Source organism: Mauremys reevesii, linkage group 16, assembly GCF_016161935.1.
Source record: "Mauremys reevesii isolate NIE-2019 linkage group 16, ASM1616193v1, whole genome shotgun sequence".
Lineage (NCBI taxonomy): Eukaryota > Metazoa > Chordata > Testudines > Geoemydidae > Mauremys > Mauremys reevesii.
Window position 1 is genome coordinate 33,788,535 of NC_052638.1, and position 14,497 is coordinate 33,803,031.

General features: G+C 38.9%; 1 protein-coding gene across 2 annotated transcripts in view; it reads right to left on the reverse strand.

Moving 5' to 3' along the window:
• The window catches only part of CMC2 (C-X9-C motif containing 2), a 41,660-nt gene that overhangs the window by 14,853 nt on the left and 12,310 nt on the right, over positions 1–14,497 (reverse strand). Inside the window, exons 2-3 of one of the 2 annotated variants that reach the window (XM_039502687.1) lie at positions 8,876–8,942; positions 6,640–6,710 (exon numbers count right to left, since the gene is read on the reverse strand). In XM_039502687.1, coding sequence (XP_039358621.1) covers positions 6,640–6,710; positions 8,876–8,912 — 108 coding nt within the window. In that variant the 5' untranslated portion in view covers positions 8,913–8,942. Of the gene's footprint in view, positions 1–6,639; positions 6,777–8,875; positions 8,943–14,497 lie in introns of both variants that reach the window. The other variant, XM_039502689.1, reaches the window with a different exon arrangement.

The window sequence follows — 14,497 nt, forward strand, 5'->3', positions numbered from 1 at the left end:
AAAATGGGCCCCAAAGCTGGCAACACTGGCAGAACAGAGTGACAGCAGTACGTGAAGGCTGCAGTAGCTGAATCTAGTGCCTATCTAGATAAAGGCAGAGCAACATGGGGGGAAATATTCAGAAAGAAAGGGATAAACCAAAGAACCTAAGAAAGAAAGAAAGCCATCTCAGCAAAAATATATTATTTTAATGGGAAAAATAAATAAAGCCAAAAAAAGATTAGAGGATGACTATTGTCAGTCCTCTATGGGGAACACAATGAAAAAGTGACCAGAAAAAGTGAAACCAGTGAAGAAGAAACTGCATGCCACAAGATGTCTGGACATGTTCTCTCCTCAACAAACTTCATGCTCTTTCAGATTCATCTCCCCTAGTATGAAATATCAATGGGGAGCAGGACATTGATAGGAAATTATACTCTGTCTGCTTCTGGATACTGCAAATAAAGAGGGGGGGAAATGAGTAACATGAAGCTAGGATAAGAAAAATGTTTCATATGGAACGTCACAGTTTCTCTTTAAGACTGCTTGCCTAAATTATTCTTGTTTCACAAGTGAACCTTTTCAGGTAATGTGCACCTCACTTCAGTTTGAAAGATGCTATTGTACACCCACAGTATTATTTTATAATATATGTTCGCTATATGCTCTGGAAACTTAGGAGTGAGAGCAAGCTAAAAAAACAGAATTATTCTTTCCCCTCTCTTCCACAAGCAATCAAATTTACTTGTCAAATAAGACTGATCATAGAACATATCTTGTTAACTTCTAAATGTGTAACATTTCAGCTTCACTGTAATATGAAAAGGCTGTAGTCATAAATGACTAACTGTTAATTCAAAGAAAAGGAACGGTTCTATTAGAGCTGCAAGAAAGAGCTGGATGTAAGTGTGTATGTATTCTACCAAATTAAAGCCAAGTTTGTTAGCCATCTGCAGCATAATTAGAAGGAAGTGTCATGCTTCTTGCTGCAAAGGCAAAAAGAGATCAAACAGTTGCCCAAAGGGTGCAAGAGAGGCAACACCTCAGCTCTCAAAAGTGAGACTATGCCTGCTGTATGTGTGCACTTGAGATATTTCTTTTCTGGTTCAGCATCCTGCCAGGGACTTCATTTGGACAAACAGTAATGAATCCTGCTCTTAAGACTTATAAGAATACCATCCGCATGCCCAGCTGAGACACAGAAAAGCAAAGGAAAGCTACAAAAATAGCAAGAGTGACAGGATGACGGACCTGAAGTTAATGTAAAGAAACTCCCCTCAAAGTATATTATTTCACTTGGAGCCAACCCTTTATGGAAAGTTAGAGGAGAATTTAGAAGGTCTCAGACGACATGAAATTGATGAGAACAGATGAGGTAACTAGGAAGACATCAGATTTAGTCAGCAAGTATAAAGATTTTGAAATCAACTTGTTTTTATAGATTCAGAGAATGATTGAGGTAAATCTGAAATCCTGGCTTCATAGCATGGAGTTAAACAGCTTATCGGACCAAGCATATATCACCAAATTAATGGATATTGCTGACGAAGACGTGCAATAGAAAAGTAGGGTATATTCTTTAGTCATAGCTTGGCATGGAATTTGACTTACACCTGTTTGAGACTTTCGTCTTGGTCTCTCTTACAATTATTTATCAAATTTCAAGAAACATTCAGAAGAAATGCATTGTTATGATAAGCTGAGATGGCTCTCAACTAGACCTTTACATGATCTTCTTTCATATCCCATGGAGTCTTGTATTCGCACTAGAGACTGATTACGTTCATGACAACTTCTTGAATTCTGAGATTTTCCTTACATTTTAAAGTATACTTTGTTGAGATGTTTTGGGATCCACTATCTATATAATATCAGTGGATTTCAAGTTTAGTGAGAGCTATTATATTTAAACTCCTTGAAGCTAAAGCACAGCAATGGACATTGTGTCAGTGAAATTAAATTCCAGCTTGAAAAGAAATGTTACTGCTTTAAATCTAGTTAACATGGAGTCTGCAAAGAGAGTAAAATGTCAGCTTTTTTATGGGTCAACTTATGGAAATTCAGTTTTTCCAGGATGGGTGTCACTCACTCTCCTAATAGTGAAGTGCTTGTAAAACCATATGTTCTATAGCTGACAGCTGCAAGAAATACAGGCCTTTTTAAAACTCTCACTTGGCACAACAATAGTTTACCTTTCAAAAGTGTCTAAGGTAACACTGTACAAATAGCATGCTTGACAGCTTCTATTCAATAAATATGAACTTAGTACAGTAGACATGTTTCAGGTCAGCAATGAAATGCATTTAAGTGAGTTCTGTGCAGATGTTTTCCCACACTGCCCAATTCAAGTTATCACTTTTAAGAGTATTGAATTCAGCTACATAGAAGCTTACACTCATGGCGATTTAGTTAAGTATTGGCCAGAGTTTTCAGTGACTCAGTCACTGAGGGTAAAGTCAGTGAAATCTGACATTCCAAAGTAAGATATTTCAATGAATTATTTTAAAGTTTAGATAAAAAACATCATTTCCTTATGACTGAACTGTCTGTGATAGACATTTTCTCTTCATAGCGGAAACTCTAGAGTGTGCAAACACCTCTCTTTTCATAGTTATGCACAAAGCTGAATGAACCAATTAAGTCCTCCTTCACCCAAGGAGAAATTTCAGAGAGGTAGCCGTGTTAGTCTGGTTCTGTAAAAGCAGCAATTTCCACTCTTGCATCCGACGAAGTGGGCATTCACCCACGAAAGCTCATGCTGCAAAACGTCTGTTAGTCTATAAGGTGCCACAGGATTCTTTGCTGCTTTTTCAAGGAGAAATTGTTTTTCAATCAAACCAAGAACACATTCTGAAAAAAATATAATCCTTTGCATCAATTTATTACCATTACTCTTAGTCCTTTAGTAGCTTAAATAGGCAATGAACCCATTCAAATCACTGTTGCCAAGGAGTTCAAGTAGAAGAGCATATTCAAATCAAGTCCTTTCTAAAGTTCATGGACAGTTTTATTAGGCATACTGTGCCAACCTATACAACGTAAAATTATAAGAGGAAAGCAGGTTAACAATAATTCCAACAATGAAAGGAATACAACAGGATTCTCTGGTCAAAGCTTATTAGCCAAATCAGTTTACACACCACTAGGCAGAACAAACCAAACTCATTTTCTTCTCCCTCACCCCTTTCACCTGCATGCTATTTACAGTATTTTATTTAGGTGATTACAAAATCCAGACATTAGGATTCTGCAGTGTCTAAATAAAAATGTGTTTTGGTTTTACTTCTACTTTCCTATTAAATGTGAGCAGCTATCATTTTATTGGCACCCTCCTTTGATATTGCTGACGCTGATATGGAGAGGAACTCCCTACCCTGGTTTTAGTTATTAGGAACCTGGTTAGAATCCTACTTGCTTTTAATTAACTTGGATGAGGAAAACTGTATGCCCATGTACTACCCCTAGATCATTTAAACTGCACAGACAAATGAGGCTGCAGAATTTGGAGGAAATGCAGAGAAGATACCCTGGACATTCCATTCCAATTTAAGAACTTGCAGCTATTCTAGGCAATGCTCCCTCATGATAATTCAAGAGTTTAGAGAGAGCACAGGAACAGAAGATTTAAAGAGAGCATACTGTGGTCAAATAGTACTATGTGAGAACTTGAGTAACAGATTCCAGTGGACTAGGGCTTTAAATTGATGAGCAGGGACACAAATGAAATGAAGTTGGGGCATCTTACATACAGTATAAAGGTAAAACTTGTATGGATATTAATGAAGTGTGCCCTTTAGTACTGGAAGTTATCCTCTAAAGGGCTGCTAGAGAAATTTGGCTGACTATCTAGATTGTGAATGAAAACTAATCTCTTGTGTTTAATGAGCTAAATTATGGCGGACATGAGTCACATTACTTAATACGTAGTTTGGGATGACATTGCCCATGGCATTGTTCATGTTCCCATGAGGGCAGAGTTAGAATTATGATAGTGTCAAAGAGTTTACTATACAATCCCCACTCATCATATGAAACAGCACAGTGCACATTTGGGCACCAACAGAAAGTTTTCAGCACAAGTAAATTTCAGATTATCTCTATTTTAAAACGCAGATTGAAGCAATAATCCAAAAAAGGAAAAGTTACCAATTTTTGTAGTTTTAGAGTGTATAGTTGCCACAACATTGTTTACAGAGACTCTACAGCCTGTTAACCTATTCCCAAAGGTGAAGATTCTGATCTCATTCATGGTGAGTAATACCTTTATTATCATGTGAGCAGTCCCACTGAACGCAAAGAAGCTATTTGTGAGGTAAAATACCCTGAATACGGCTATTATCAGAAGGAATTTATCAGAATCTGGCCCAAAATGCTTGAGTCAGACGTCCGTGTCATCACAAAGAAGGCCATTCCTTAGTTTATTTTCATAGTGGAGAGATATGACAATCTTATCTGTCCTCATTTTGGTGCAATTAAAACATGTGCAAATTATGTACAGTGTATTAATCTGTAAAATATTCCTGTCCATTTTGCTTAATCTTTGTGTGATTGATTTATAGGTAAACCAAGACACACCACCAAACAGGAGAATGGTTGCACAAACCTACAAAAAAAAATCCCTATATACACTATATCCCAAAATACATTAAAACAAAATTGCTTGCATTGGACAGTATGTATTGTTTACTGCAAACAAGGCCAAAGAACCTGCCTGGAGTAGCTGTTGTCCCCTCACTAAACCTCTGACAGCAAGGAAGGAGGAAATCCACATACGGATGAGTCCAGATCTCACCAGATTTCCTAGCTCAAACTCATTTTCAGGAGGAGATCACACTTTTTTATTAGCTTTAATTAAAATATGTACTTATAAACTAAAAGTTTGAAGTACTGGTGCCTTTATTGTGAACTAGTGTCTTACTATTTTAAAACATGAGAATGAAATTAAATGAGCAGGGTTTTTAAGGTAACCACAAATTATATATGGTATGTACAGCTGAAACAGAGTAACCAAAAGTTCTTTCTATATTTTAAACTTTCAGTACTATTGTAATGATTTCACATAATTTATAGCATCTTAAAGACATATGAAGCCAAAAAAATGTCAATGGAATAGTCCCACACTCATCTATTGACAATGTATCATGAATTAAAACTATTCCACTAATACTTCATATCTGAAGGACTTCAAGACCCAATAGGATTGTTATATAAAGGCTCAGATCTTTCATTCTCAATTACAGGTCTACCAACACCACTTTACAGAAGTGGCCCTTGACCATTTAAATACAAATGGCTATTTATCAGTTCTTAAATGGGAGTGCCTATTATGCCTCTTCACATCTTAATACAAGTGCTGACATGATGCAAACATTATTTTTTGTCCATCAGAACATCAAGTTCTGACATGGCATTATACTCACACTGCTAGTAAAAAACACTTAAAACTAAGTCTGTACTTAAGATATTTTGTTGTGATTTATAAATCACAGCCATTTAAAAAAAATTCTGTTGATTAAATGATCAAATTGAAAATCAGATTTATCCAAATATTTTGCACGTACTAGAAATATAAGTAACATCTAGGGATTACAACTAAAACTAGTTGAACAACAACAAAAAAAGCTAGCAGTTTGCTTTCCATACTCGATTAATTGCTTAGTCAATTTCACCATTTCCCTTCAGTGTTCTTTCAGAGTAGATTAAGGTTCTTATCAGCCTTAACTGTGATCCCAATACCTTCTATGTTACTAGTCCAATTCAAGTTTATGCAGTTTTAAATTTAACATTTTTATTTCTGAAGCTATTTAAAAATTCTAGTAGAAACATTAAAGGAAAGGAGATGAATGAATTTAGTAGTTTCAATAAATTCTAAAGCAACAGATTCCATGAAACATCACATTTGAATCTTTGCAACAACCCGAGATGAAGATATTTCATTCAATGTGTAATAGGGCAAGCCAATGTTTTGCTCATTAAGATTCAATATTTAAAATTACTCTTTGTCTTGTGAAAACAACTGAAATTAAATTGACTTTTTATGTCTTGATATAGAAATACTTCTGCATGCAACACTGATTTAGAGTAAAAACCAACAACTGGGAAAATAATTTAGCAATGATATACCATACAGACGACACATTATTTAGTTTTTGAATATAGATAACCCTTCTACATTTAAGATTTACAGCACAGCCAATGAAAATGTAAAGAGTTTTTTCCAAGTAGGTGATCTCAACTTTCTACTTGCTTGAAAAAATGAAAGACCTCTGAGCCACTTCACAGAAATGTGCTAGATTATATATTTAGATGGTGCTGGTTGATCCATATTAAAAATATAGAAGTCTAACAGCAGGTCTCATTGAAATCCCAGAAACTGTTTAAATTTTCAACTCTCCACACAGTGGGTGTCAGGCACTCTGCATTTTCTTATCACTTTCAATACGCCTAGAGCACCTACTTTCAAACAGACTGAACCATCTGCCTCCTGGATGGCCGGAATATGGTAGGTTTAGTGCATGTGTGACAGATGGGAGGAAGAACAGCTCGTGGTTGTTCTGCCTGAAGGGGAGATGTCACTCTATGACGAAATAATATTCTCACTAATATACTGACACTCAATTCCCACACACAACTTGTTTTACTTTTCAAAACTCTTACCTCTTTGTGACACTCTTTGAGCAGATTGATAACTAGGTTACATTCTTCACTGTGCAGGTGAGGAGACAAGTCTGGATGCATCTTGAGTTAAGGGTAGCTTGTGCAGTTCATGGACTACAATTTGAAAAATGTTCCACCTGCAAATATTAACACATGAAAGTTCATCTTAAAGTCTAACACATCTCCACTTAGGAAGTCCTTGCAGTTCACTAATAGAAATAACTTAATTTTAATCAAAACCAGAACATAGTGACAGCCCAATTTGTTTATTTAGGTTATAATTTGATTTAACAAAGTAGGTAGTTAAAAATGAAAATGCAGCATATGCCTCTGCCTTTCTGTTATTCATTTACGGACTGCCTACATGATTAAAGTTAAGCACACACTTAAGAGCTTTGTGGGATCAAGACCCCCTATGTGTTGCATGGCATTTGGGAGTTGAAGATGAAATAATCTTTCTCCTTGCTGCTGTCCGTTCCTCCTCCATTTTCTAGCTTCTTTAGTAGAAGGTAAAAAATAAAACTATGGTCTATTTTCACTACACGTCCACTACCCATGTGGGTATAAGGCAGTATACGTCACCTGGTATTCTGGTATTTCTATAGTACTTGGAATCACTGGCTTTTTTATTTGTGCCTACGTATCTGAGTTAAAATGCAAAATTTAATTAACTGATCTTGACTGACTGGAGATGGTGGTGGCAAAAAGGGTCAAATTTCGAGTAGCTAAATTACACTGATATGCTTTGGAAGCATGTTCCTGTACTTCACTCAGAATTTTGGCTATGCAACACCCACTGCTTTAACAGGAATCACAAAATAAAGCCTTTTGCAATACTTTTAAAATTTATCCCAAGGGGTTAACAAACACACAACAGCAGAAAAATTAAGGCCGAACAGTCATCTTTAATAACTATTGTATCTGGAAGTTTTGCAGTGCATATGGTATTTCAGACAGTAGTGTCCTTCAGAAAGCAACATCGTCTTTGTTTTGATCCAGCAGGGAAGTCCATAATCCCCTGTTTCGATTACACTGGGTCCAGTCCTACATTGTGCTGAGCACCTTCAACTTCAATGAAATCACTGGATGTTAACCAAGTAAAAATACTATCCCTTTAGAGATATTAGAGGAAGAGAGTGGTGGGATATATTGGGGTGCAGGAGGAAATCACTGCATAATACTAGAGAATGGCACACAGCAAGACTGGGGGGGTGGGCATAAATGGGAGAAGAAAAGATAAAGAAACTGAAGAAGAGGTAGAGAACATAACATGAGAAAAGAGAAAAAGCCAGTTATGGTGGTATCAATCCAGCACCTTTTAATCATTTCATAGATAGACTTTTATCTATTTTATTCAAAGATTTAAAAGTATCTGAAGAAAAATTAGTGAGCAAAACCACACACATCCAGAAGGGTGCTAGCATATCAAAATAGAAATGAGCTTTACCCTTTGGTGGACACAGACACATTCTGATTTTGTTTAGCAACTACAGTACTACAAAAATGTACTTGGTGATTAAGAAAAAAAAAATCACATCAAAAATAAAATACTGTGTATTCAATTTAAAATTTCTTGTTAATTATAAAATAGTTAAAGGAATCTTATTAAGGCCTTTAGGTTTTGTTAAAGTGCTGTAACAAAATCTAATATTAATACACGTGCTCAGTGATTAAATTAATGTAATGAACAGTTTTGGGAAGGGGATTTAAATATTACCTCAAACTGCTTGCAATCCAAATGAACAGTGTCATGCTAACAAAAATAACAGTAACAATCAGCTTTTTTGTCTAGAGTGCAAACTAAATAGCAAAATTATTAACACAAGTTGTATTTGTAAGCTTTTCAGCTCTAACCATTCCCGTTAACATAGCTACCGCCTCTCACACTAACTATGTCAGCGTAGCAATGTCTTCTCTAAAGCGCTACAATAGCACATCGTTTTAAGTATAGACCTGTCCTAATAAAAGGGTTGCTCTAAAATATTTATCATATCTTAGCTAAAAGTGTCTTCTCTATTAGTTACTAAAATTACAGAGAGAGTTAATATATTACATTTGACTACAGTTATGTTTATAACTTGGCACTTAGCAGCACTTTTTTACTTACATCAAAAAACTTCAATTTTTAGAGGCTAAAGTTTGCAGCAAGTAGTAAATATCAAGATCATATTTGCTACATAAATGTGTATAATAGGAAAAAAGATAAGACTTCTAGAGAGGTTACATGAAAGGATACTAGCTCCACTCCAAGACATGTAATCATCTGAGTTCATCTTTGACAAATCCCCCAAACAACAGGGAAACTAAAAATAGAAACACATAGTGAATTAGCAGGTAGCAAGTGTTATTCAAGTGGTAACTAAGGGCTTGTCTACACCACGCAGCTTTTAACGACAAGGCTGTGTCACACAGCCTTGTCACTAGAAGTCAGTATGTGTAAACGTTCTTTGTCAGCACTTCGTCGGCAGGAGCATTCCGCGTTCACACTGCCACTTGCATCGGCAAAACTTTTGTCTTTCGCCGGGGGGGGGGGGGGGCTTTTTTAAGTACCTGTGAAAGACAAAAGTTTTGTCAACAATTTTGCAGTGTAGACATATCCTAAGCCTCATTATCATCTACCGTATTTGCACAACACACTTTGATTAAAGGTGATCTAAACAGTTGACATACTGAATTCAAACACATAATCCACTGACTGAAGTTCTCTATTTAAAAAAATAGTTCATTGCTTATTAGAACGATCTGGCCCGCAGAATGCTACAAGGAAATACAAATTAGATCATCCCCATTCTAGAAAGAGGCTTTCATGTCACTTCACACCTTAAGAAATAAATGTTGATAACTGCTGTTCCTACTGCACACTATTCAACAGCCAGAAATTTGGCAAAGCACATGAAGTTAAACTAAACTTATGTCTACACTACAAACATCTGCTGGCATAGTTACATTGATTGGGGATGTGAAGAGGTTTTGATCCCTGACATAGCTGTGCTGGCAGAAGCCCCTAGTGTAGACACAGTTATACTGGCAAAACTATACTTGTACTGGTATAGCTTCTTTTGTTTGGGGATAACAATATAAACTATGCCAGTGAAAGTGCAGCTTTGCAAATACAATTGCGTCTACACTAGGAGGGCTGTGCTATATAGCATATCAGTATAGCTACACCACTGACCTGCTCCATGAAGAGACATGACCTAACACCGAAGATAAATAATCTGTTATGAGAGGGGCCCTCTGTGACCCTAAGAGCAACCCAATGCCACAGGGCAAGGGGCTTCCTGGTATGTAGCAATGTGTCTCAACTGGCCTGCCCACCTTTGTGTGCACCCCACACACTGCTGTCATGATATTATTTAGAAGGTGTCTTGTATCAAAAACTAGTAACTCACTAATCATTAGTATTCTCGCATGCTGGAAAATATGCCCCTCAAATGTATTTGGTAGACAGTGCCTAATCCCAGTGGGTCCTAGACAAAGCAATGTTGTTTTGCAGGCTTGACTACAGTCTCCAATGTAAATGAAGGTATGACCTCAGACAATGAAAAGCACATTCATATGCAAGGTAAAAAAAAGCCATCAGGCAAGCAAGTGTGGGAAGATGATCACTTAATCTCAATGGGGTTGGTGACTGCACTCACAAGAAGCCTTCCTGCCTTGTGGAACAGGGTCAGTAAACTCTGGGAAGATATAACCAACGCAAAAGTCATTTTAGCCTTCACCTTTCAGACAAAGTAACCAAGTGCTTTGGTCTCTGCGTTGGATCCTGGCTAAAGACTGGTCAGCCATGCTAGAAGAATGAATGCTACCACGAGAGGGAGCTGAGCACAACAGAGAAATGCTTTTGGGGACAATTCTGAGATCCCTCTGCAAAGAGTAATTGAGCAGTGGAAGCCAGAGTGAGACTTTCTTGCTTTTATGGTGGCTGTTGGTGACATGGCTGTGAGCTGTCAGCCACAGCTGTATAGCATTTAAGGCACCCAGAGCTGCAAGACTGAACCCCTTACTGGCCTGGGTGAATCCCAAAGCATCACACCTTCCACATCATGGTTAGATTTGCTGAGTAAGTGCCTGACCCCGCAATCAGTTCTTCGAAGAACTCCACATAGGAATAAACATATATACAAGAGTAACCGTTGACAACAGTTGGGATTGAAGGGAATATTGCAAGCTATCAGGGCTTGACTACACTTGCAAGTTGCAGCGCTGGTAGAGGCTTTCCAGCGCTGCAATTAGTAACCATCCACACCTGCAAGACACATCCAGCGCTGCAACTCCCTGGCTGCAGCGCTAGCTGTACACCTGGCCAGGTTGGGGTGTAGCGATTGCAGCGCTGGTGATCCAGCGCTGCTCATCAAGTGTGGACACACACCAGCGCTTTTATTGGCCTCCAGGGAATAAGGAGATATCCCAGAAAGCTTTTAACTAAATTACTCTCTTTGTTTTGTTATGCAGCCTCTCTTTGTTTTGTTGTGAACTCCCATCGGAGCTCCGTTGAACTGCTTATCTAAAAAACAAACACTGATCACAGCAAACAGGAGCTATCTGTACCTGGCTGTGAACGATCAAATGAGAGGCAGGGAGTGAATGTTTGCTTGACAGAGAAACAGCGTTGGATGCAGGCTGTTTGCAATTAAGACCAAGGGTTTGTGAACATTTTGTGATTTTTCAATCCAGGAAGCTAAACTGTTGGCTCCAAAAATCCACTCTCTCTCTCTTCCCCGCTCCCTGTCACAGTACACCACCCTCCACCCCCCTCTTTTGAAAAGCACGTTGTTGCCACTTGAATGCTGGGATAGCTGCCCATAATGCAGCACTCCCAACAGCGCTGCAAATGTTGCAAATGTGGCCACACACCAGCGCTGGTAGCTGTGAGTGTGGCCACACACCAGCGCTGCTCCTACACAGCTGGATGACCAGCGCTGCAAACTACCAGCGCTGCAAACCGTAAGTGTAGCCAAGCCCTGGCAACGCTAAAGTGCTGCCGTGGCAGCGCTTTAACGTGGCTTCTGTAGTCGCGACAGAGTGCTGGGAGAGAGGTCTCCCAGCACTCTAAAAAAGCCACCTCCACAAGGGGCTTAGCTACCAGCGCTAATGCACTGACTACACTGGTGCTTTACAGGGCTGAAACTTGCTACGCTCAGAGGGGTGTTTTTTCACAACCCTGAGCGCTGTAAATTGCCAGTGTAGACAAGCTCTCAGTGTAGTTAGAATAGCTACTTCAGTGTTACCTCAGAGCTTTGGCATCTGATGCTGTTACTAACCTTCCCTTCACAAGCAATTACTCAGAACAAAAACTTGTTAACTTGTCTTTAATGCAAGAGGCTGTGCTTAACTAAGGAGGCAACTTCATTGGGACATCTCCCAGAGAAACAGTACTGCCTAATGAAATAAATAGCAATGACTTCTGCCAGAAGCAAAATCTCTACTTAATAAGGAGTTAATATCTGGTGAACCACCCTTTAATAGAAATCCTAAAATCCAGTCCCTATTAGAAATTGTCATAAAAATGGAGGGACATGAGGTCAAAAGTCATTTTTCAACATCTCCATCCTTAGCTATGTCACTACCATTGCCTTTGATTAAAACTAAAAGGATCTTCAAATATCAAATACTGTTAATCATATGTGTTTTGTTTATTTTTGGTAATTCACTCCCTTGGACATTGAAAACAGAATAGCACTGCCACATTTGGGGCACAAACAACTCATTTTTATGTTTAAAGCCAACCCCTTCCGTCACTATAAAACAAAACATTTATATTGAAGTTCTCTTCATTCAAGTTTTTGAAATTTTCTTTTTGAAAGCCACACAGAAAAGCTGAATGTTGGTCCCAAAAGTATCTAGCAGTGTCCCTTTAAGGAGGAAGGAAAGAGTCAGTATTTTATACAATGTGGTATTTTATTTAATTTTTAGTTGTCATTTTAAGAAATAATCTCTCCTCTCACAGAGGCCAGTCACTTAGACCTTGTTTAAACTAAGCTCTCCCCCGCCGCCCCCAAGGAATGGCAGAGAATTCTACAACTTTTCAGCCCCAGTAGGTATCCTGAGTGAGAATGCTAGTCTAAACCATGCTCCAGGCAACCACTGCTGTTCTAACCACTGTATCATCAGAGCTGACATTTTAAGCATCATTAGATGAGAGTTAGAGTTTCAGGTTAAACAACAGTGCTTAAAATGATTATGTTCAGCTAAAGTCTTGTCTGCACTAGCGCTTCCACTATTTCTACCAACTGTGCAACTGAACTAGTGATGGGAAGTTTGGGGCCAGAAAGATTAGACACTCTCAATCAAGCAAATACACTGCCCAGCAGGGACTCTAAGCTTTAAGGGCGTGTCTACACCGCAAAGAAAAATCCACCAGCTGACTCAGGATCCAGCGACTCAGGCTGCAGCACTGTTTCACTGCTGTGTAAACTTCCAAGCTGGAGCGGGAGCTTGGGCCTTTCACTCCGCAGGGTCCTAGAGCCCAGAAGTTTGTGCAGCAATAAAACTGCCCCACACAGCCCAACCCTCAGGAGCCCGAGTCAGCTAGCATGGGTCAGCCATGGGTGTCTCATTGGTGTGTAGACATACCCTAATAGTCTATAATGCTCACAAAATAAATTTACACAAATCCAAGCAACATGGAAGCCTCTTAATTTTCCAGCCTCTGAAATAGTCTCCCTCTTGCCACAATGAGAAAAAAACCCTGTTACCTACCTTTCTTAACTGTCCATTCCATGTTAGGCGTGTGCACGCTGCATGTACCACTGATGGAAATTTTTCCCCTAGTGCAGGGGTTGGCAACCTTTCAGAAGTGGTGTGCCGAGTCTTCATTTATTCACTCTAATTTAAGGTTTTGCGTGCCAGTAATACATTTTAACGTTTTTAGAAGGTCTCTTTCTATAAGTCTATAATATATAACTAAACTATTGTTGTATGTAAAGTAAATAAGGTTTTTAAAATGTTTAAGAAGCTTCATTTAAAATTAAATTAAATTAAAATGCAGAGCCCCTCGGACTAGTGGCCAGGACCCAGGCAGTATGAGTGCCACTGAAAATCAGCTCGCATGCCGCCTTCGGCACCCGTGCCATAGGTTGCCTACCCCTGCCCTAGTGGTATCCATAGGGTCGGCTCTGGTGCCCTCTGGAGTGCTGTGCTCATGCGCCAATATATGAAGCGCCACCAGCCCTACACCCTCTCAGTTCCTTCTTGCTGTCAGCTCCAATGACAGGTAGGAGGGTGGATCATGGAATGGACATGAGCAACATATCTCAAAGAACAACAGTTACAAAAAGTAGGTAACCACTTTTTCCTCTTCGAGCGCTTGCTCATGTCGATTCCATGTTAGGTGACTCACAAGTGGTTTCCCTGGAGGTGGGCTTGGAGTTCATGGTCTTGCAGCACTTCTCTATCGAAGCTTGAGTCATCCTGTGCCTGCTGGGTAATGGCATAATGGGACGCAAATGGACGTGGTGCACACACACCTAACATGGAATCAACATGAGCAAGCACTTGAAGAATATTTACATTCTTTGCAGTGTTTTAAACAGTCCTCCACATTAATATAATTGTTGTGGTATTTTCTTTCAAGCCCCTCCTCCACACTACTATGTGGAAGTCTACTACTACACTATACTCTTAACACAGCAAAATTTGAACTGCACAAATTGCTAAATGTTCTTTTCAGCAAATTAACAAGTGAACCTAAAACTGCAGATGACAGACCCAGTACTGCATCCAACTAAGGCCAGGTCTACACTATAAACTTACAATGGTATCACTACAGTATAACAGTATGAAAAATCCACACCCTGGAGTGTCGTAGTTATACCAACCTAACCCCCTGTGTAGACAACTGAGTTGACAGGATGGC